The 24560-nt window shown below is 37.7% G+C and overlaps 1 protein-coding gene across 1 annotated transcript in view; it reads left to right on the forward strand.

Moving 5' to 3' along the window:
- LOC100498396 overlaps window positions 1-24024 on the forward strand; it is a 57587-nt gene extending 33563 nt beyond the window's left edge. The window contains exons 22-37 of the mRNA XM_031906402.1: window positions 370-648; window positions 1094-1243; window positions 1819-2055; window positions 3282-3479; window positions 7033-7188; window positions 8818-8949; window positions 10226-10405; window positions 11456-11651; window positions 12635-12724; window positions 13512-13637; window positions 15864-16015; window positions 16842-16928; window positions 17486-17632; window positions 18579-18770; window positions 20942-21069; window positions 22569-24024. Of these exons, the coding sequence (XP_031762262.1) occupies window positions 370-648; window positions 1094-1243; window positions 1819-2055; window positions 3282-3479; window positions 7033-7188; window positions 8818-8949; window positions 10226-10405; window positions 11456-11651; window positions 12635-12724; window positions 13512-13637; window positions 15864-16015; window positions 16842-16928; window positions 17486-17632; window positions 18579-18770; window positions 20942-21069; window positions 22569-22800 (2682 nt within the window). The 3' untranslated portion in view covers window positions 22801-24024. The remainder of the gene's footprint in view (window positions 1-369; window positions 649-1093; window positions 1244-1818; window positions 2056-3281; window positions 3480-7032; window positions 7189-8817; window positions 8950-10225; window positions 10406-11455; window positions 11652-12634; window positions 12725-13511; window positions 13638-15863; window positions 16016-16841; window positions 16929-17485; window positions 17633-18578; window positions 18771-20941; window positions 21070-22568) is intronic.
- The last annotated feature ends 536 nt before the right edge of the window (window positions 24025-24560 follow it).

Genomic DNA, 24560 nt, shown 5'->3' on the forward strand with positions numbered 1-24560 from the left:
CATCTCTTACTTTATTGAAAAAGTTTATTTTTGTAGATGATTGCATTCCTTTTACATGTCGTAGGTCTCATAATTACATAAAGAAATACTAAATGTGCCATTTCCTGGATTCTGCCAACAAAGTTGCCAAACTTTGATATAACTAGTACTGCTAATAGATTTAAAATATTGATAACCTAAGTTATTATGTGTTTTATACTTAATGAAAATGTATTAATCAATACTCGCCAATAAGTGCAGTACCAGAATAGGACTGCCATCTAGTAAAATGTTTTTCTTAATGACTAATTGATTATTCCACTGACCATATTTTGTACTGCAGGTCTTTATTTAGGGCTCAGAACTGACTAACGTGTCACTTTGCATTAGGAGACGATTAAAGCAGAGATGCAGGCATTGGAAAGGAGCACAGATTTGTTCTTTGAGTGGGAGAGGCTTGTTGAGGATCTGGCTGGTGTGCACAGAAATGCTCTAAACATGTTGCATCAAAGGCACCAGGAAGAAGTCAAAACTGTGGGACTGAACCCGGATACTGTAATACCTGGAAATTATTTCATGAGAGATATGAAAACTGCCCTTGCCCAGCTTGCCACAGACATGCAAGTAGTATATGAATACCCATACTATAAGGACGTTCAAAAGACGCAGGTATTTTGATGATGTACAGTATATAAACTTTTGCACAAAACATTTGAGGGATATAGCAATCAGACACACTGATAATATAGGCGCTGTTAAGACAAATGTCATATGTTTTAGATAAAATCTGAGCATACCATGGCCATCAGTTTTCAGTATGTGGAATTATGGTTCCATTATAACTGGATTGCCAACCTTACCTCACACATTTACATTTCTTCCTAATATAAGGATTTCAATCCTTATATTATTGTTGGTGATGGGTGGGCTGAGGTATGTAAACCCTTCACTTTGCAATCAGCATATCAAAACTTCTATTGAAAATGTTACTAATTATTTTTTTATGCCATTGCATTACCACAAACTGTTGCTTTTCAAAAGGTTACTTTTCTAAAGAAATATTGATATATATGTATCATATGTAAAATAAAAATTACAGTTTATGTTTTGTCAGGAAATGTCATCTTCAGCTTCTAAATTATTCCCAGATGATAAGGACCCTCACTATCATCACTATAGAACTATCGCTGCAAAATTTGTAAAGCAAGAGTTATTGACACAGATTCATACCTATGAGATATTGGATGAATACAATAAACTGCAGGTAAATGGGGCACACTGGAACCATATTTTGTTTACATGCTATTTTATTCCAGGGCAGCTTTTTTAGCGAAGTGAATGCTGCAGTTCAGAACTCACTTCAGGTTGTAGTTGCACAACTGAGTGTGGGTAATGTCCTGTAGACTGCTATATGTTACTAACCTCATGGCAGTAGCAGCAACAGATTTATATCCTGCACTATCCTAGACACAGCCCTACACCATATATATGGGCACCTTCACCCTGCTAAAGCTGACAGGTGCCCTTGCCTCTGCACCCCTTAATTTTATTTATATAGATAGTAGTTTTCATTGTCTTAATATTGGTCATAGCAGGGGCTACATTATCCTTTATAAGCATAGCCTTTGCAATGCATAAGATTTTCTTGTATTTCAAGGGGCAGGTGTATTCAATCTCATGGAAAAAATTAGCCTAGAGAGATGGGAAATTGATCTATTTATATGTTTTGTTTATATGCCTATATGTTAATATCACTGCAAACTTTACACAACTCTGAGAATAGTTTTCTGCAATTTGTTTTAGTAACAATAACTCAATGTATTTGTGTGTGTTGTACAGGTTGCTAACTGTATTGAGGATGTCCAGAAGAGCTTTTCCAGTTTAGGATATATGCCTTGGTCAGGAAAAGCAGCAGCTGAGAAAGCAGCAAACAGCTTAGAAGAAAATTATAGTGAAAAACTCGTAACATTTTTAACAAAGTCCTACAAAGAAGAACAGATCCAAAACAGACAGATATCGCTTAGTGAAATGCAGTCCCAATTGAAAGAAGAACACAATTCACTAACAGAGAAATTGGTATTGTCTGAAATGTTTAGAGACAAGCTAATACTGTATTTGCTTCTTGGCATTGCTTCCAGATCATTTGTTCATGCAATACATATTAGTCTTATTGTTCTTGGTAACCCAAAAAAAAACAACTGTAAGGTTCATTTTTCACTGGTACAGACACAAGGGATGCAATTTGTGCTCCAGCACCTAAGGGCATAAATACAAAGGCGCTTGCATCATTAATAGGTGTATGGTACGCTCTTCACCTTATGCCAAATTAAAAACCCAGAGCAAGGTGCAGAGTTCAGCTCACATGGGCACTAGGAAGCCTTTATAAAGACAAAAACCAGAGATCCTCTGCAATCACTCATCACCAGTACTCTAAGGACATTAAGGCATTTTGTGCATTAAGCTACTAACAATGTCATCACTTTAAACATAACAGGGATTGTTTTTCCATATATTGCAATATACTTTAAGCTGGCCAACTGCATCAAAGTCATCCCTTACTTACTTTTACCTGATTCCTTAAGAATTTTCCCCACCGGGATCACCTGACTGTTGCTGGAAAGGGTGGGAGCTACAACATGGCCTCTGCTCCTGTATAAACTATAGAAAAAAATATGATATCCATCACATTTTATGTAATGTTTTGTTTCTTAAAAACCTTTATAAAAATGTAAGTTGCAAAAAATGGAAACATTGTGCAGGCTTGGGTTGGTGTGGAAGCCAGGCAGGTTTGGGTCATATGTGGAACATACATTTGGTGACCTGCACCGCTTGAAAAAGGGCCATGTCAGGACTTGAAACATTGCTTGTTGTCAGACATCTTAGCTATGAATTTCCAATAAATGCTTTTTAAACTTTTTAATTTTGATGGTGCTGCGATGTCTGCTACCAAACCTGCATATCAAGTTTAAAAACAGGGAGCATATTTTAGCTTTTGTTATTCAAACTGATCAGCTGCCATTCATCACAGGGTATGTTGTGAGCCACCTATCTCTCTAAAATAGGCTTCACAAACTGACTTGCAGATGTACAATGATTTTTCAGAGAAGGGCTGTAAAACCAATATTTTTGATGCTTAGATCAGCATCCCTGACAACATTGATACTATCACTCCACCTTCACCACAATTTTCTAATGGACACTACATAAGTGACTTGGCCCTGAATAAGTCTTATGTTACTAATGGCTCCCATAACTACATACCGTTATAACTGTTATTTCCCTTGTGTTTTTGTTTCTCATAGCTCCAGGAGAAAAGTACATTTCTGTTCAGTGAATTGACAAGTTCACAAACCAGAAGAAATGTGGAGCACATTGTATGTTCGGTCCTCTCTCACAGGCACCTTCGTCAGATAGTCATACTTCTGCAAGATGCATTTCCAACCCCAAAGGAAGTAGAGGAAAACACAGGAGTAAATTGGAAATTCTATGAAGACATTATGGTTGGAACTATTAATAGAGCATTATAGTAGTATATTAGATTTAAGGAAATTGAATGAATTGTATGCTACCAATATATACACAATACAGACAGTTTGGTATGACAACCTGTTAGCTAGCATTTAAATAGGAGTGGAAAATACATTGGTAAAGTTTTAGATAATAACAAATATAGGGGAAAAGGTTATTCCAAAGCAAATATAAGGGCTGGTTTATAAGGAGGAAGGCAGGGTACAAAGTGAAAGATAGGGCTGCAATCTGCATTCTTTTTGAACACTGTACCCCGCTTTCCTTCCTAAATCAATTACTGCAGAATTTTTGCAAAATGTTTCCGTATTGTCTGCCATAGGGCTGGGATGTGCGCGCTGATGCTGTGCTATACACCTGGCATTACATTTTGAATTCATTTATGATGATTGAAGCTGTCCTGTTTTTTTTGAAAAATTAGCAAAATGCCTTAAAGTTAATAGGTGTTTTTTCACAGCTACTGCACAACATTTTGTTTCTCACGCATGCACATTTGTTTCTCCAAAGTCAAAGGGTATTTTTCTCACTCCTACCGCTCAACTTTATTTTACACGCGTGCAACTTTTTATTGCCAAAATTTTTTCCACTGCAAATTTTTGATGCAGGTTTAGGAAAAAAATCACCCATAGCAAAATGTGGAATTTTGCCACAAATCCATGCCTGGCAAAAAAAATCACTTTTCACTAGTATCCAGTGCAAGGTGCTGAGCATAGTGAGAAAGTGCTCTCTGCATGGGAAATTAAGATAATGGCAATACAGGTATGGGATCCATTATCCAGAAATCCATTATCCAGAAAGTACCGAATTACGGAAAGGCCATCTTCTATAGGCTCCATTATAAGCAAATAATTACAATTATTTAGACTTATGTTATGGAGATCTAAAGTACAGGGAAAAAAAACCCAGGTCCTGAGCATTCTGTATAACAGGTCTAATACCTGTATTATCTTTTTAACTTGCCTTGGTGTTAATAAGTTATTGCAAGTTATAAGGGTGTTTCAAGGACCAGAAACACTAGTTCAGTGGTTCTCAACCTTCCTAATGCCGTGACTCTTTCATACAGTCCCTCATGTTGTGGTGATCCCCAACCATAAAATGATTCCTAAGACCATCGGAAATATGTGTTTGCCGATGGTCTTTGGTGACCCCTGTATCCTGTATTCCTAGTATCCTGGTGGGCCAGTCCAACACTGGGAACACATACAGATAAATTAGATGTGTTAAAACATTCTTTGCTGCATCATTGTGCTAGGGTTATTTCACATCAGGGTGCTAGTTTTCAGATTCTCTCATTCACTTGAAAAAAATAAACTTCTATGTGGTGGTATTTAACTATTAAATAATAGTTCATACATCCTGAAAGCTTGTGAGGACGTGAGGGGAACAAATTCAAGTACAAAAATGTTGCCTTTTAACCATTTCTTCCTACATGGGGCTGATCCCATGGCATCCAATTATCATGCCTGTTTTAGCATAACTGAGTCTTTCTGTCCATTTTTAGGAAAGGTTTAAAGAAGGAAAGGCTAATAAAGAGTTAATCTCAAGCTGCAGGCATACCTTCAGTTCTCTTAATAGTGCTCTTAAGTCTCCCCATATTTCACCTGTTCAGATGACCAGAAGCCAAACAAGAAGAAAAAACACTGAGCTGTGTAAAGAAAGTTCACATAATGCCTCACTCCTGCACAGAGACCGAGACCAAGGGGTATATTTATCATGCTGTGCAAAAAGTGGAGTGAAACATTACTGGTGATGTTACTCATAGCAGCCAATCAGATGCTTTGCTTTGGTTTTCTAACTGTTGAAATCTAATTGCTGATTGGTTGCCCTTGGCAACATCACCATTAATGCTTCACTCCACTTTTTACACAGCATGATATATATACCCCCAAGTGTACATGCTCAGTTAGTTAGGCTATGAGTCAGCTTCCTGCTGATTGGCTCAGATCACACATTCCTAAGGGTTGGAGTAAGTTCTTAGCATTCTTGAGGGAGCAGGAGAGAGTAGAGAGCAGAGAGCTGCGTGTCTCTGGCACATGAATTACAGACACGAGAAATGTTTGACAAAGAAGTCAGTGCAGCGTTTCTGTGAGTGCTTATGGCTGTATTTACATAGACCTTTCTGATAAAGCTTACTTGGGGGCTGATTTACTAAGACACGAATTTGAATCCGAATTGGAAAAATTCCGATTGGAAAACGAACATTTTGCGTCTTTTTCGTATTTTTTGCAATTTTTTCGGCGCCTTTACGACTTTTCGGAAATTGTCGCGACTTTTTCGTTACCAATACGATTTTCGCGAAAAAACGCGAGTTTTTCGTAGCCATTACGATTCGCTCGTATCTTGTCGCGACTTTTTCGTATTGAGCGCTCATAAGCGGCGGGCGAAACTTTCAGACTTTGCATGATTTTGGAAGCCTCCCATAGGACTCAATGGCACCCTGCAGCTCCAACCTGGCCCAAGAAAAGTCACCATACTGAAGCTTGAATGAATCCGCTACGAAAAAATCGCAACATTTTGCGCAACTTTCGGAATGGCTACGAAAAAGGCACGACTTTTAGCGCAAGTTTTAACGCTACGAAAAAATCGCCAGATTTTACGCAACATTCGGATGGCAACAAAAAAGTTGCGATAATTTTCCGAAAAAATCGCCAAATACCGATCATTACGAAAAAAACGCAATCGGACGCATTCGGCCAGTTCGTGAGTAAGTAAATGGGCCCCTTAGTTTTTACTACTTGTGTAGTTTTGAATTCTGAGACTATTTGTTACTTTCTTAACCTTGCACTAAGAAAAATTGTGACAGGAGACAACAGATGTATTCCTTGTTCTGTCTAAGACCCAAGCAAATAGAATGTCTAAAATCATCCTATAATTGGAGTTGTTCGGTGCCTGTGTCCTGTTCTAAATCTTTGTTCTTTGATAATAACTACTATATAAGTGTTTATAGCATAATTCTAAAACTCCAATATCTACAGGTATTGGCTCAGTAAAGTGCATCAATATGCTCCATGTATTTGTAGTAACTTATAATATAGTTTTGGTGCAGTATAATGCTATTCAGAGGGGGAACAATTTTGTGGCTTGTAAATGCTACAAGAAAAGTGTAAAATTGAACAACACTTGGCAGGGGCCCTACGACTGTAACAAACCTGCAGTCACATGAATGTTCCTGAAATATTCAGCGGCCCTGTAGGCAGCAATTTAACACAGATATTAACCTAGGTCTGGACAAATGTTAGGCCCCCAGTCTGAGCTAGCTGCTTATGGCTAAAGATGTAAACTTTGTTTTGAAATCACACTGTGCATGTAGTAAACCATAGCACATCATAGTATAACCTATTAAACATATGAATGCAACAACATTACTCCATCTGTGGAGCAATAGTAAGTTGCCATGGTCAGTACTGATGCACCCCCTGTTTTTATACAGTATCTCTGCATCTTCTAAATCTCTCCCTGCTGTATATGTGTTTTTGTATTTTTCTTCATTCAAATTGTAATAACATTTGTTCCCTCTTTTTTCCTTAGGGGAATTGTGAAGGTTATATTTTAAGTTTATTGCAAGACAAAGGGGAAACAAGTTTGCTGTTCATGGAGCTATGCCATCTATTGAAAAGAATACAGCTAAGAGAATGTCATCTTGAAGAAATAGCAACTGCACTGAAAGAATACTGCTCTGATAAGGTCTCTGCACATTAGATAGAAGAGAGCTTAGCATGAGTTGAACTTTTGTGGAAGAGTGGTGGCCTGAAACTTTTTTAACACCTTATTTCCCTATTATAATTAGCTCCAATGCCCCTTCTATTCAAACAAACAAGGTCTTTGCAAGCATTACTGTTGTATACATTGTTAATATATCCATATACAAATGGTAACAATTCTGTTATAAAGGTTTAATGTATACAATTCTGTATAAAGGTTTAAACATCTAAGAAAGCATTTACTCATGTTAAATTTGGACTCAGGCTCAATTAATTTCAGCATAGAGAGATATGAAGTAGATTTTTTAGCCCCTTTCCTAAACACTATTTTCATTCATTAATAACTCAGAATTTACAATATTCCAAAGAAAAGCTTTTTGATTAAAGATATAACTGGTATCTCCCTAACCACAATGCTTTCCTGATGGATCCCCTTGCCTGACTCTACATATACTGATCCGATAAACTCTGAATAGCACTGAAGAGCTCCAAGAAGGTTTGGTTTGTTGGTTGGTTGGTCAGATCATTGCACTACCCTGGCTGTGCTTTAAAACCTATTGGGTAAGCTTCAGCCTTGATAGTATTTCATATAAATGGAAATGTTGGGATTCCACAGTCACTCAATCCATCCTTGGTAATATCCTTTTGTATACTGGCACTTCCTCCCATGCAACACAATCTTTTTACCATAGTATAACATAGATCATCTTTTTACATATAAAGACTCTCTCTCGCCATCTTCCCATTAAACCTATTTCTTTTTAAGAGTAGAAGCAAAAACATGATTGCAGTTTGTATTTGCACTTACAACTAATTTAACCCAACTACTTCTGTCTCTAAACACACATTCAGTAATATATTGTTGTTAACCTATTGGAATACACTGAAGTGTGCGCATCTCTAAATCAGCCATTGGAGGTTAATGGTAGTTAGTGGACCACTTGAAGGAAGGGGTCTACTTGAGCCACCCCCAAATCTGTAAATGTGACTCACAAATCTGGCCTTACAAGTTGAGAAGTACTACTATACTGGTGTAAGCCTATTTGGTAAATGGAATGTAGTGCTCTTTGTGTTGTGCTCTTTATGTCCCAGCCAGAGGGTAATGTGGTTTCCCTTTAGCCAGCCCCCACCACTGCAGGTTGAAGGGCAACTCCCAGCAACCCTATGCAGAGCATGCAGACATGCTTGATCTCAGGTTGGGCCTTCACAGAATTAGTGGCACAAGGGTGTTCAACAAGAGCTCTTGGAGTGAATAAATCAGCTGGTTCTTAAACTTTATCCTATTTATAAGGATAATGATGCCATGGGGAATACTAACCCCACTAACTCTCCTAAGCTGGGGCACTGATTATAAATAACTTTTTGTCATTCACGGGGTCCTGCTATCCCAGTTTAAAGCAAAAACGTGAGGCCCAATCTAGCCTCTTATTTCTCAGGCAGAGCACCAAAAGCCCCAGCACATAGTGATTTGAAACACTTTATCCTCAAGAGAGAAGGGAAATTCCATAATATATCAGAACCAAGCATATGTTGATTTAGAAGTATATTTTAGTTTATAAGAAATAGGTTTTTTGAAGTGACATATTTTTAGAAACATCGGCTTTATTGGTAGGTCCCTATTCTACCTTGTGTTGAAGAAGCACACTACTTGGCCAATGAACTTCACATCTTGAGAGAGCAGAAGTTGAAGAAACTTGTAGAAGAACTGAGTGTGTTATCCGAAAACCTAAAAGCAAATAAAAAGGTAATCACTATCAGATGTTTATATACAAAAAGTTTGCAAATGAAAAATAATAAGATTGTGGATACTTGCATTAATGTTTTTTACATTAGAAAAATCAGTAATGGAACTATTGGCAAATATGTTTTGCCCTCAAATACTGACACTGCATTGCTCTGTGCTGATCACTAATGTGTGGATTAAATGATTAGGGAATAGTTTTGAGAGGCCAATGACTAATGGGGCTTGTTGGTCAACCTAATTTTTAGTTATGAACTATTTAGATCTGATTTAAAGTAGGGTTGCACCAAATCCATTATTTTTGGGTTTGGTCGAACCCCAAATCCTTTGTGAAAGATTCGGCCGCATACCTAACCAAATCCTAATTTGCATATGGAAAGTAGCCTACGGAAGGGTTAAATAAAAGTTTGCGCTTACACATGTTTTTACTTCCATGTTCATGTGACCAAAAGTCAGTTAATTTTAAGGATTCAGATTTGGTTCAGCCAGACACAGAATCCTGCTGATAAAGGCTGAATCTTCCCTGAATACTGAACTGAATCCTGGATTTGGTGCATCCCTAATTTAAAGGTATCAGAATTAGATCATTTAGAATTATTATACTGAGGCCTTAAACATCTGTGTGATCCTTCAGATTTTCTGAAATGTTTTATGGCCTTACTTTACTGCACGGTTTTCAGCTTTTGCTCATATTAAGGAGATTTTAGGGGAAAGAGATTTGTGATGGTGGGGTTTGGGAAAAGGAGGGAGCAGAGGAAAACCATGAAATGGTGAAGTAGGGGAAGGAGCAGTGTTGCTGAAGAGTTCAGCAAGAAAGGAGGGTAGCAAGGGGGAAGGTATGGAGATTGCGTGAAAAGATTGAAACACAAGAATATCCGTGAGGGAGGAGATACCAGGAAAGGAGCTGTGACAGAAGATGGAGTGGTTGGGGGGAACAGGGATCAGTGGGGGTATAGGAGGCTTTATTGAGATAGGAGAAGTAACTGAGAGTTTTCAGGAAGATGTTGGTGGACTGTATCAAACTGATAGGGTTAGAGATCAACATTACATCCTGATGGTGTTGTAAATGACCTGGGGAGATCCTTTGACTATAACCCACTGGCTGAACATTCCCATACAGTAGCTGATAACTGTCCATGTATGTGGATGGCCACACTTCTGTTCTGTTTGCATGTACTGAGAGCCCAAATAATCAAAACCTCTGAAGTTAAAGGTAAGTAATCAAGTTCTCAGTTTTTCAAGAAATGAGTGTGTGTGTGTGTGTGTGATATTATTTCAGTCTAGCTCTCAAGTGATAGAAGGAAAGGAAGAGAAAGCTAAACAAGAAAAAGAATTGCTGAAAGGATTGCAAGAGAAGCAGGCTTCATTGGAACAAGCACACAGGAAGCAGATCTCAGAGGAGCGACTGGCCCTCCAGGACCAGCTAGAACGTGGGGAACTTAGTGGTTTGATGAAGCAGGTAATGGAATAATGCACAGATAAATTATTTACTATGTAATACAGTGAGATATTAATGCACAGCTAAAGCCAGTGCTATATAGCAGCAGGGAGGGGGCTCCCAATGTACCACAAATTGTCAAACAGCTGCTCAGACTACTAATATATTGGCAAAAGTACACAAAATACTGTGAAGGACAGTATCATTAAATATACCTTACATATTTTTAAAATACAATTGAAGCTATATTTTGCAGACTGGATTTAGTTAAAATATTATTATTTAATTAAATGACATATTGATCAGCAAAAATTCATAGACCATTCATAAATCATTTTAGCAACATTTTGGCCAGGATTGTTCTTGCAGTTCTGCCCTAGATTGTCCTATATGACATTGTCTTTGCTACTGACAGAAATGCACTAAAACTTTCTAATTACTTTATGCATTGAAGATAATGGGTGCTTTTTGTGGTTACTTTTTTTGTGGTATTTTTTTTTTGCACAAAATACTTTGGCATCCATGGACATCTTTTCATGGCATATTTTCAGTGGCAGCTTTTTTTCTGCACAAAATACACTGGAATCTATGGGCATTTTGTCCAAAATGTTCACGTCAATACATTGTGGTATTACATTAATATCTATGGGCATTGTTTTGCTGCAACTTTTTTGTGCAAAATACATTGTAGTCTATGGGCACCTTGTCACCTCATTTTTTATCACAAAAATATTCACAGCAACACATTATTCTAATAAATTTGAGTCTATGGAAGTTTTTTGTTACGCAAAATACACATTGGGTTCTATGGGCATTCTGTCACCACATTTTTCATGGAAAAGATTTTCACAGTGAAATTTAGCTGTTCTTGTGAAAATATTCGCTCATGGCAAAATGCAGAGTTTTGCTGTGAATCTATAACTACTAAAAAATTCCACTCATTACTACAGGTGGCCAGTGAAAGCTTTCTGCTGGTTAGTTGTTAGAGCTTAATCGACTTGGTGCAAGCAGTCGTACTTGTATTATAAAAGCTGAAGGAAGTATATTTTTTTTCTTATTTACCAATTTTAGAAACTTATTAAGGATCATGATGAAACAGTCGCATTCTTGGAAAAAACTCTACAGAGAGAACTTGAGAAGCTGAATATGGAACTAGAAAAAGAGCTGGTGAAGAATAGACAAGACAAAACAATCCATTTAAACTCATTGCCAGAGACAAGTGACTTACAGAATCCTCATCAGAATATTTTAGCCCTTCTGGCAGACAGTATGCATTTTTTTATAAATTTAATAGATTTATAAAAGAAGTCTTCCTAGTATATGTGGAGCAGAGATTTACAATGAAAATTGCTGAAAAGTAGATACTATAGGCCAAGAATTCTGAAAACTGGGCAGTGAAGTGCCAAGCTGTAGTTTTACAAACAAAGTAGAAAAAAATATTTAACAGACCTGTTAAGAAGCATGCAAAGCATTGTGGGAACTGAGTCTATGCTGGAGGAGAGTTGGTTTCTGCTGCATTTTTTCAAGAATCAGAAACAGCAGTACAGATGAAATACTGCTTTTAATTGTAATTACATTTACAAACAACTGTAAAGCCACTGGAATTCATTAATTAGTACAAAAAAAGTGGACTTCCCCTTTAATCTTGCTTAATTGCCTACTGCTTAGCTTTGTAACCTTAGCCCACACAGAATATTCCTTATGTTATATCAATAAGTCTTAATCAAAATATTCTCTTTGTACCAGGCAATTTCTGTTCAAGGAATGCCCAAATAAATGCTGCACAGCAAGATGCACATTAAAAAATGCAGAAGGCACTCCTGTTACTGTATACAGGTATAGGACCCATTATTCAGAATGCTCTGGACCAAGGGTATTCCGGATAAGGGATCTTTCCGTAATTTGGATCTCCATACTTTAAGTCTACTAAAGAATCAATAAAACATTAATTAAACCCAGTAGGATTGTTTTGCCTCCAAAAAGAATTAATTATATCTTAGTTGGGATTAATTACAGAGAATTAATTATATCTTAGTTGGGATCAATTACAGAGAAAAAGGGAAATCAGTTTTAAAATTCTGAATTATTTGATTAAAATAAAGTCTTCTGGATAACGGGTTTCCGGATAAGGGATCCTATACCTGTTTTGCATTATTAGGTTATTGTATATCTTCTGGACTATATTCCTAATGTGACTCGAAAGTAAGAGCAAAACTATAATACTGCATGATTCTCTTTTCATCCTCACAGATATTAGCATATTTCAGCAAGCAGAACAAATTGCAGCTTGTAGAATAACTCTCTTGGGCCCGCAGCTGTTTTCTTCATTTGGAGCCCCAGGTAAATGGCCATCAACCAGTAATCATTAAAGGCCTTTTAATTAAATAATTTTTTATATTAACATGAAATACAGTTCGTATATCTACAGGTCTTTCCTGTTCAAATACATTTGATCTGCCAACAAGTATAATGGCAGCTTTTTTTCTCAAACATCTCTAAATTTCCACCCATGTATATGCTTAAAAGATGAGAGGGCATGTGTATGTCTGCAAGTGCAGTGAGCAAAGTGCAATTTTTTCTCACAATGCAGAGTTTTTTCCAGCTCCATTGTGATGCTTTGATGGAATTGCACCCAATTTGCCAAAGTTAATGCAACTGCATGTGCGCTTTATTTCACAAAGGGGAGCAACTGGACAAATTATTTTCTGGCATTGCTTCCAGTGTTTGGGGTGCAAGTGATATGTGCACCCTAATTTTTTGGTACATCTGAACTATGCTGATTGACACAGGGCACTGAGTAAACTCTGGAGCTGCCACCTGGCTTGTAGATGGAAGCAGTTCCCGGGCTCTCCTCTGTGCTTGATTTGGAACGGAAGACAGGAGCCGAGGATTAAGCGGAGTAAACTAAAACTATACAGAAGAGCAAGGAACATATTTTGATGCAAATACCTTTAATGAAAATGATTTTACGCACAACTTACTGAGGTGACCGCAACTGCACTTGTGTATGTTCATGAGCCCTGTAGTCACTGCAGTTACTAGCTGTATTTACTTTCTTTTACTAACCCATTTACCAGTCTTAATTATGGATATTATAAATTATGTAAAGGTATGTTTATTCACACAGGTGAGAATGTGCCCAAAGCTCTAGATTCATCTCCTGCCCTTACTCTACTCAAGGAAGTGGATGCTGAGCTACGAGCAAATGCTCAGAGAGCTAAAATAATTCAAGGGTGTAACGAAGCAGGCAAAGGTTTGTCTCCCCAGTCTGTATTCTTTGTATTGATGTTGTTTGTTCTATTGCTCTTCTCATTGTGTGGCACATCTATATGAACCAGAAGAATGGAGGTATTTGTTTTTGCTTCTTTGTGCTTTGTGTAGCTCATGTTAACTAATTCATAATGTCAATGTATAATTCAGTAAATTCATATAATGTTATGAACAGATCAGCAGGGGTGATTCTGCAGGTGGGCTTTCAGATGCCACCCCTCCTCATCCCCCACGCCTGGCCTGGGTCAAGGGGGGTTCCGAAAGATTGGAATTTCGACTATTAGTTTCCAGGAGCAGCTTTTTTAACTTGCGGGGTGCTGCCACCTGAGGCGAGTTTCTCAACTGGCCTAATGGCAGAAGTGCCCCTGCAGATCAGTCTCAAAGGGTCCATACCCTAAAAATTTTCAGCAGAGTTGAACTTACCATAGGGAGAACTGTATGCCAATTTCCAAACAGGTTATGAGAAAACCCATGAACCCATTTTAAGGATCACTTAAAAGCACAAGCATGAACGTTTGCACGACCTAGAGGTAATACCTTAACGGAAGTTTAGATAAATAAAGCAAAAATATAAATGTACATTCAGGTAAAAATCTCCATTTGAAAAATCTTTATGGGAAAAAAGTGTGTACTAATGGGAGAGTGTACACTGTACAAGCTGCAGACACAATAGGGGCCATGAACTACTCCAATACAGATCACAGAGACCTGTGTGAACCTAGTGCACGTAGGTGATACCCATCCCACGCCCATGGGGTTTGCTTTTGCACCCTTTAGTGCTCTTGTACATTTGTCCAGGGTATCAGTATATGACTCCCAATATGTCTGTATATTATGTAGACCTTAAATCTCCCATACCTTCACAACATGGTTGTTACTGTATGCACATGTGTGCTTACCGACAGTACACCCATGGGTGTATATGTGCATGTGTGTACTTGTGCTTGTAACACCAAGGCCCTAGGGCATGGCAGTACATTTAAGTACATTATATAGGAGTTCCTTCCTGTTAACTTGCACTACACTTTGTCAGTGCTAAGCCTCACAGTACCCTATATGCTTATTGTTCTATCTGCATATCAGATTACTTTTGTTTCCATGTTCCATGCCCTTTCTGGCTAATAAATAATTTGAGCCAAACTTTTTCATTACAAAACATTTCTGCCACTCAAATTTAGAATTGGCATTTTGACTAATATGCACTATTCTGAGTTTGATAATAGAATCTAATAAGTAAAACCATTTGTCTGTTTACAAGCTAACATTTTTAGTGATAGTTATATATATCAGTATGATATAAAGCATAATATGTACTTAATTGTATTCCTTACATCTTGTTAACATGCCAAATCCACATTACATATAAGAGGGTCACATCCAGTTTATTGTACAGATGAAAATTAGTTTCATTTGAAGTTTAATAACTGAGTGAATAATATATCTTTATAGATCCAGCAATATGCCAGGCTGGGACACTTTGCATAATAAGGCATTGATTTGTACTCAGAATATTAAAGAAATTAAACCTCTATCTGTAATAGAAAATTTATAGCTGCAGAATATTATGGATTGCGGATAATTTCTTGGAATTAGGTATATTCAAATATTTATAATTCTTCTTATCTGTAGTACACTAAATAAATCTGGACTGGGGCATTTATAATAGCCACAAACTGTGGAAGAGGCCTTATCCCTGACTATGAGACACATATATTAACAATGGGAAAAATGACCTCAGTGCAGTAACCCATAGCAGACACACATTTCCTCAGTTAGAACACTCACTGCCTGCGCAGTCATGACTGGGTTGAATTGGAACACGACTGTGTGCCAGGCATAAAGGCTCAGTATCATTGTCAAGCCCTTCAAATACATAGTAACATAGTACATAAGGTTGAAACTCATTCATCAAGTTCAACCCTTTTTCTGAAGCTTCAGATTTGCAGTGAGAACATTATAAAGCAATCCCCTTTTTATTGAAGCTGCTGGTTGGGTGCAATAGTGTATGTTGTGTGATGGTGCTGGTTTAAGCATTTCTATTTAGTTAAGGTTAAAACCCATGCCTAAATTTTGTATGGCGGTCAATAGTAACAAAACATTTGTCTATAGAACATTAGTGTTTGAAATGCACTTGATGCCTCTCAATCACATTATATTTAGAGCAACACATATTTTATAATGTTACTTTTTGTGATTATTCTCCCTTTAGATAAAGGAAATGAATTTAGAGATACAATGGATTTGCAACTTACCTTTAAAGAAGACCTGACACCAGTAAATCCAGAGCAATTAACTACAAGAGAGTTTGTGATTTACCAGTATGGTATCTACATCCTGCAGTTGTTACAGTCACATATCCAAGTACGTGTCAGTATCTCATGTAGTTATTATCTACGTCCTGAAGCACACAGTAGTTGGAATTATTTCATATATCAGAGTTATTCTCCCACCCAGTATATCTAAATTCCGCTTAAATAAAATACATACAAACAGAAACAAATGTTTCTTTCTTTTTAAGGGTGCTGTAAGGATGTCTTTTAGGGTACTGAACTTTCTGTAATACTACCCTTTCCCTCAACACTCACAACAACAAATGAGTTGTGACTGTCATAGGTCTGGCAGAGCTACAACAGAATGCTTTATTTACAGTGGAGCTTTTCTTGGGACCTCTCTTTATGCTTGTATTACTATGCTGGTGGGTGATACCTGAGTACTTACAGTACTGTACTCTTTTGCTCTCCTACGAGGAGCCTCTGGATGCTACACTAACTAACTTTATTATAAAGTAAGCCTGTACAGGAACTAGGCCTCACATTAACTAGTGCTACCTAATCCTACTAAGGATTCTTCAGAACTATCCAGCCTCCTCAGCCAGTGTAGTTCAAAGAGGCTAAACCTTGAAAATTCCTTCCTTTTTTAAGCACTAGACCACATCACATTCCTGGCCAATTACAAACTCCAAGCCTCTCCAGGGAATGCTTAACCTGAAAACTTTCAGCTTATGGCTAGATTTAACCCCTACAGAGTTTTTCCATACTAGGGGTCAGGCAAACCATTTTTTCCCCTTAAGCATTCTTTAAACATTCTTTATTTCGATATAGAGAAGTAGTATATATATATATATATATACTTTAATCTAAGCATTAATCAACAATTGTAATATTTTAAAAATGTCTTATTTTGTCAGGAAAAAGAAATAAACCTATACATTACCTCCAGATTGCCTGGGAATGATCACAAAGGGAATGCCTTTGGCCACTCTTTTTATTATCAGGTAAGCTCATCTGTGGCCATACTGCATATGTAAGCATCCATTTTTCTGTTGTGGTCCACACATTTCAGTCTCTATTTATATAGCAGTCTTTGACCCTTTATCATCTGTAAAAGAGAATTACTAAATATGTTGAAAGGGGAATCTCTGGCTCATTTATTCAAGCAAAAACATGACAAAATACAACACTGTTAAATGGTATAATGCTGTGCATTTGTGCATTATGTGTTGGGTTTCTGTACCAGCCCAAAGCAACTACAGCCCTTTAGCAGTAAAGATCTGTGCCTCTGAGTATGCCCCAGTAGCTCCCCATCTTCTTTTCTGCTGATTCACTGCACATGCTCTGTGCTGCTGTCAGTTACTGAGCTTAGGGACCGACTCACAATATACTGTGTGGGCATTTCAGTACTCCGTTTGGGGAATTTTGAGCTATGGGGGCTCACACTTATGTAACTGCTTTTAAGCATGATTTTTTTTTTCATATTGCCTTATTTTTTTATTTCCAGTGCATACACTAAGTAAATACCTGCTTTTAAATGCCTTCTATGTTCTTTATACAGAGTTCAGGGAATAATCTGTTTGTGTCACGTGAGTATCTGCAGTCTGTTGGAAGCTTCGTCCTGCTGCTTGTGCACTGTGTATCTCATATTTCTGCTAAAGATTTCAGTGATGATTCCAACCCCTGCTTCCTACGAATTTTCTATCAGGTAAATGTGATTTAAGTTTATGAAATGTGTTTTTGAATAGACAGCAGGAGGTTAGAAGGATGTAGATCTTACCAGGCAATTTTAGATTTATATAAGGAAGACTTTAAGCACTATAAAAAAAAAAAGGTTGCCCTAAAAGGTATGGATATATGTTATCACAAGACCCCTCTCTTGCTGGTGGACAGTTGCATAATATGGTTAAAAAGTAAATCCACTTTTGAATAATACATTGGCTTTTTATCATTAGCCCCTCTTGAAAAATCCCTCATGGAAACTAATAATCCCAGAATTTATGGATAATGATAGTAACTCTCATGACTTTCCACTCATGACCTGAATGAAAAACCTGGCATGTTTCTCTCTGCAAAAGCAGGAGATTGTTATTGACAAAGCTACTTAGCTGGTTCTACAGTGACTAAAGAATTAATGCAACATGAAAAACCTCACTCTAGCTGTTACTCAGGACCAAGACCTGGCCTGTGACTGACTAGGGCTATACATTAGTTTGGGTTTGCTCGTATTTTTTGGTCACCAAATAATTGGATCTTTGACCCATTATCAGATCCTAATACAGGCCTATGCAGAACTGTCAGAAGACATGGTTAAGCTGGATAAGATTTTTAAAACCAGACCTGATCTGCCTGAGCATTACATTTAAGCTAAACATTACAATAACATCAAAAGCATAATATTTGATGCTATCAAAACTTCACACGGATATAAAAGAATAAAGAACCTGGTGTATTTACACAATAATAAAGATATAAAGGGTTAATTCATTTACAAATTGCTGATCTAAATGCACGTTTGTCAGCTTAGAACTAATTTTTTTATGGTTAGACTGGTGACTAAACATTTGTAGAAGGCTGCTTCTGGAATTGTTGCCAGCATCAATCAGTAACAGAACTTGAATTGCTAACATAAGTGCAATTTATTATCTCTGCAGGCATTAAAGATTTGCTTGGGTGACTGCTTCGCTGCCAGATTTCAGAGAGCATCACTGGTGAATAAACCCAGTTCCAACCTGCAAGAAACTCAAGAGACAGAACAACAGCAAGCAGAAAAAAGTTCAGATTTCCTCAGTAAACTCTTTTTATTCAAATTAAAGTCATCCACACAAAAGCCATTCTTTAAAGGGGTGAGGAACTGCAAAGTTTGATATAGGTTTATAATCTTTTAGCAAGCAACCATAAAGTAATCCCCTATCTTCTTAAATGAGGTCTAAAGCCCTTTGGGGCACTGGGACATTAGTCACCCACAATAAATCTTCGTTACCATGGGAGACTAATTTCCCCTAATGCCATCCCACCGGCAAGAATGAAAATTGGCGTTGGAATGGCATACACTTCACTTCGGTTTCCCCAATGTCGGCCGAATATTGTGAAACTGAAGTGGTGCGTATGCCATCCCACCGGCAATTTACATTCTTGCTGATGGGATGGCATTTAAAGGCGATTAGTCACCTGCAATAGCAAGGATATATCGTGGGCGACTAATCTCCATGTGTGCCACTGCCCTTAAGGGTGAAGACACATGGAGCTACTAGCAGCAGCTACTTGTCACCGCCAAAAAAATAGACACTGCTGATCATTTGTATGTATGTATGTATAACTTTATTTATAAAGCGCCACAAGGGTACGCAGCACTGTACAATCTTACAGAATACAAAATTACACACAGGGAGGACAAGTTATATAATAAATAAATACAATAAATATATATAAGTGCCATGTGGTATGAGACACAGTAGGAAGGAGGTCCCTGCCCCGTAGAGCTTACAGTCTAAGTGATAATTGTCTCTACACGTGTTTTAGCAGACGCAATACTCAGTATTGTCTATGGCAGGGTATTTTCTGGCAGGTTGTATTCACTCTAATAAAGCCAAAGTATCCTATTGCATTGTATTGTCAGTGCTTATATATCTTACATGTCCCTACTCAACAATTATCAGCTGATTTACTGGTCCTGTCCAGGTTTCAGATTAGCATTACAGACATCATTCTTCTTTCACAATGCAGCAGATGTTTCCCTGCATGCTGCAAGTTTCCAAAGCCCTGTATTATATCAAGAGCCAGATGTTGGTCCAGACTGAAATTGTAGGATAAAGGGATAAAGTCCTAAAAGTAAGAAATCGGAAGATGTTCTGAACATGAAATAGTTGGCACACACCAGTCATACGAAAGTGACTTCCTGAAATGCATTGTAGGATATCCACATTCATAATAAATGTGTAGATTTTATCATTGTCCGACCAAAATGTTTTAACCTGTATGACCAATTAAATGGCCAATCATCATGGTACAAAAATTATAGGGACAATAATTTGGAGCCCACACATGCAAAAATCGTACAAAACTGTGTTTTCCATGATTATAGTGGTGCATGTATGCCCAGCTTTAGCAATGCAAAGTTAAGGTTCACTGCTGATACAGTGTTCTATTTGTGCTTGGGATTGTGGCACACAAAATACATACAAAACATCATTTATTCTTATGGGGAAAGGGCTTTATGTCCCAGAAGCTTCAATTAAGAGTGTTTATGTATGACAATACGTCAGCATATATTACCAGATTTTGGTTTGATACACCAATATAAAAGGATATAAAGAATGGAGAAATCTTTTCCCAGGTTTAGTAACCATTGGCTATTGATCAGATGTTTGCTCTCACTAAGCAGACTGCAGAAGGCTAGCAACTACTAAATGCTGATTGGTTGCTATGCTAGAGATAGCCAGATTATTATATTAAAAAGGTTTCCCCCTCATCACTTGCATATTTAGCATTATTCTTACATTTATACAAAACACAAGAAAAGAGGTTATATTTGATGCAAATTTCTTAGCATCTCTAGCAACAGACACATTTCTAGAAACTGGTATTTAGAAAATAATGGAAATAAATGTAATGTAAAAAGCAACTCGGAATGGTGATCAAATTAACTCCTGTTGCTCTCCATGTAGAGACCTGCTACCTACAACTCTTTCTGTCTCTGTTGGGCCCTAGCAGGAGTAGTGGAGAAAAGATTATCCAAGATGAACTATAACTCTGACACAGTTGCAGAAGAACCCCTGGGGATCAATGGTTCTTAAACAGGAACTGATTCATTAAGAACAAATATTGGCACAGAACTACTAAGTACATATCAGGTCACAAGCAAATTACGGATAACTTATTCCCTTTCAATGGTGTTACATGACAGTTTTCTCATTAGTTTAATCTTGCCACAACAGTCAAGGGATGTTTAGTGTAGACTTTCATAAGGTAAATATATGTATTACTCTGATTTACTTTCTTTATTGCTTTCGATCAGACATGGAATAGGTGTAAAGAAATGAAGTCTTTGCAAGCAGTTGAGATATTTCTCAGACACAGAGTGGCTACAATGAAGAGAGAATTTTCAACACAGACCAGCGAAAACTCTACCCAGCATATCAACTGGTATGGCATGACCCCTTTTATCTTTATAAACTGGTTTTACTTTATTGTGGTTAATGACTGTGAAAAACTTTACTTTGTTATTTTTTTAAACTGGACATAAAACTTCCATACAACCCATTTGCGCCCCCTAGCTCTTCACAAAAACATATTTACCAATAATTACTACTTGATATTACTGGACCACATTCTCCAGAATGCTTAACGCTTGAAAATATGCTAACATAAACTAGGAGCTGTAGTCCAGCAATATGTGGGCTATGATTAAACTAAGGCATGTATACACCATTGTCCATTGATAATTACATTAACAAAACCAGGTGTCCAAAAACAGGCAGAATTCTCATAAAGTGATCTTCATGCATTATTTGATCATGGAGAGCTGTCGAAAATGTTTATTAAGCAGGCATTCTTGTTAGCTTAACAGCAAATGCATTTTTTTTAACCTTTAATAATAAACAGACAGGTAAAAGAGACAGACAGATAAGGGTCGAGAGATAAGTAGACACAGGCATCAGGAAATTCAAGGTTGAAATGACACCCTGGTCTTAAAATGCGCAGAAGCAGCAGGGCATGTGCCACTGCATGTCCACCCAACAGATTACCAGGTAAGGGGAAGCCCGGTTCCTGGTTGTCTATGCACATGATATCAGGCATTCACATCATTACACTTGTGCACACAGGATGTAATGTCCTGGCTTTGTCCTTAAATCTTGGCTCTCTTTTGGCCTTACAGGTTCCTGCTCAAACATTTGTGTTGTGTGCCAAAAAGGGCATTGGTAAACACAATTAGAGTTTTTTTTTTTTCTTTTTGAAAAGTATAGAACCATACCAGCAGTAACTCTGGGTTCCTCGTAATGAGACTATTAAATAAGAAAGCATATAACAAGTTGCTTGCCATGGAGAGATGGAAGTCATCAGCAGGCTAAAGACTAGGTTGGAAGCAGAGCAAAACAATAGCAGGCTAATGTACATTTCAAAGCCAGTGCATTATTTAAGTATAATAAAAAAGTTGAACAGGAACTTAGTCACAACAGCACAGCCTTTCAGATAAAAACATAAACATTAAGTGAAAATGCCTGATAACGTAAAAGAGTGAGAAAAGGACTGAAAGAGCTAGCAAGAAAGAGATGTTAAAATAATGTTGTGTGCCATTGTGTCAGATCAATACAATCAGTTAGCAAACACAATATTCTCTGGGGTTTAGACCAAAAAACTAGATTATGCCAATCTCTGATTGAAGTTCTGCTGCAATGACAGTGAGGTGCATTCTAAAGTGGAGCTCAAAGTGCATAGCAGGGTGCAACAGTGGGGGCATGCTGAAAACCCACAGTGCTTCAGGTCTGTTTTTGCACTTTTTTTGTTACCCAATTATTTGTAAATGAGCCCTTGAGTCTTGGTTATGAATCTGTAGTGTTTAGATTCTGTTAGCAAAAAACAAGTTCAACATAATTTCTGAAACACGTGAAGACATAGATAACACTGCATTTTGTCTTATTTAGGACACCACCGGACGGAGATAATCTAAATCAAATTATCAGTCTACAGCACATGGAAGAATATCTAGACCAACTTAATTCTGACTTAATAAAGGTACTGGAAAAAGAAATTAAATTTAAAAACATTGATGGCCAGCAATGCTATTTCCAAATGTTATTGTTGGAAAAGGAATGCCTGAAGAAGAAAATAATGAATTTGGAGGACAAACTTTCTGGAATGAACATTATATTGTAACACCACAAGTGATGTGCTGAGGTTGGCCCAAACCCGCCGGCCTGATATCCGCAGGTCGGGCGGGTTTTATTCAACCTCAGCACATCACTTGTGGTTTGCTGAGGTTTCACTAGAATCCGCCCCTGAGCTTGAAAAATCTGATAGTTATGGCTGCACCCACTGTGTTAACAAAGCGGAATTCGGTGCAAAACTGCACTGCCCTGTGTGGCACTAACCTAAATCTTTAACACCATTACTGGGAACTCAGGCACTTGGTCTTGTCCTGTTTGAGGAAAAAAGAAGAAAATCGTTATCATTCTTACCAACATAATCTCTGAGAAGCAGTTCTGACAAACCCTCTTGTTTCTCATAGCAGTGTTATGACAAGCTCTGCAGCGTCTCTCAGAATCATGTCTATCAGGTTCTTCAGAGAGGGCAGATTTACTAAGAAAAAATAATTAAACAACTACAGTATAGGAGTTCCTTTCACATAGAGGAATAAACATAAATAATAATCAGTCAAGCACTCACTCACAATTGCTACGATTGGTGTCTGCCAACTATTTCATGTTCAGAACATCCGATTTGTATTTTAAGTGCTTTATCCTACAGTTTCAGTCTGAATGTTAGTTTCATTGCACTTACACGTATGACTGATATCTGAATGTTCGTCGGAAGAAGACGTGCATGCCCACTTTAAGTTGGTTATCCTTCTGTCTGGGCTTAGGGTTTCAATAGGGATATATCCATTAGTGTTTTATCTTAATCATGTTGAAGGAGGATGGACAGAAAAACCCCAAGAGGGTGCAATGCCTGTGAAAATGGATACCTCTTTGTCTCCAAGCAGGACAAGATTAGTTATAGGTAAGACTCTAGCAGCCAATCCAAAGGAAAGCAGAGAAGCTTTTCACAAACATGCACATTAATACAAACTTGATTTTTTAATTTTCAGTAAAAGAGCTTGTGAGGTCTCAGTTTATCCAAAACTCAGCCCATGAGCTGCACTAACTCTACCAATGCCCCACAAGCCCTGCTCCTTTTACCATCCTCTGTCATGGAGTCCCTGACAGCAGTACCCCCGATGGCCACCCTGGGTATAGTCACATGCATACCAAAAAATGGAATCTTCAACTATTTGGAATCCTTAGCTATAACATTTTCAATAGTAAACCAAGACTTTTTTTCTTTTTAAACTAAGCTACAGTATTTTTCAAAATTGTAGACATACCGTATATATTCGAGTATAAGCCGATCCGAATATAAGCCGAGGTACCTAATTTTATCTAAGAAAACTGGAAAAACTTATTAACTCGAGTATAAGCCTAGGGTGGGAAATGCAGCAGCTACTGCTAAGTAAAATTACATAAATTGAGGCATCAGTGGGGTATATGTTTTTAAATATTTATTTAAAAGAAAAACAGTAAACTAGCTCTGTAAGTGGAGAAGAGGGTCAACAAAAACAATATGAGTACTACTCCATGCTCATTGCGCATTGGCAAACTGGCAGAAGACCCAGTCCCGGAGGACACGTAAGGGGGAATAAGTATTGCGACTGGGAGTGGGCCAGGGCGCTGGAGGGTCTGGTTGCACACAAAGGACCGAGGGTGCTGAAGGGAGTCTGGAGGGACCTATGGCACCCGGCTCGAGTATAAGCCGAGGGCTGACTTTTTCAGCACATTTTGGGTGCTGAAAAACTAGGCTTATACTCGAGTATATACAGTAAGTTCCATTTAAGCACCATACTCAGAGTGCTCAAGCCTACCACTTTTTATACCTTCTTT

The sequence above is a fragment of the Xenopus tropicalis genome, chromosome 7, assembly GCF_000004195.4.
Source record: "Xenopus tropicalis strain Nigerian chromosome 7, UCB_Xtro_10.0, whole genome shotgun sequence".
Lineage (NCBI taxonomy): Eukaryota > Metazoa > Chordata > Amphibia > Anura > Pipidae > Xenopus > Xenopus tropicalis.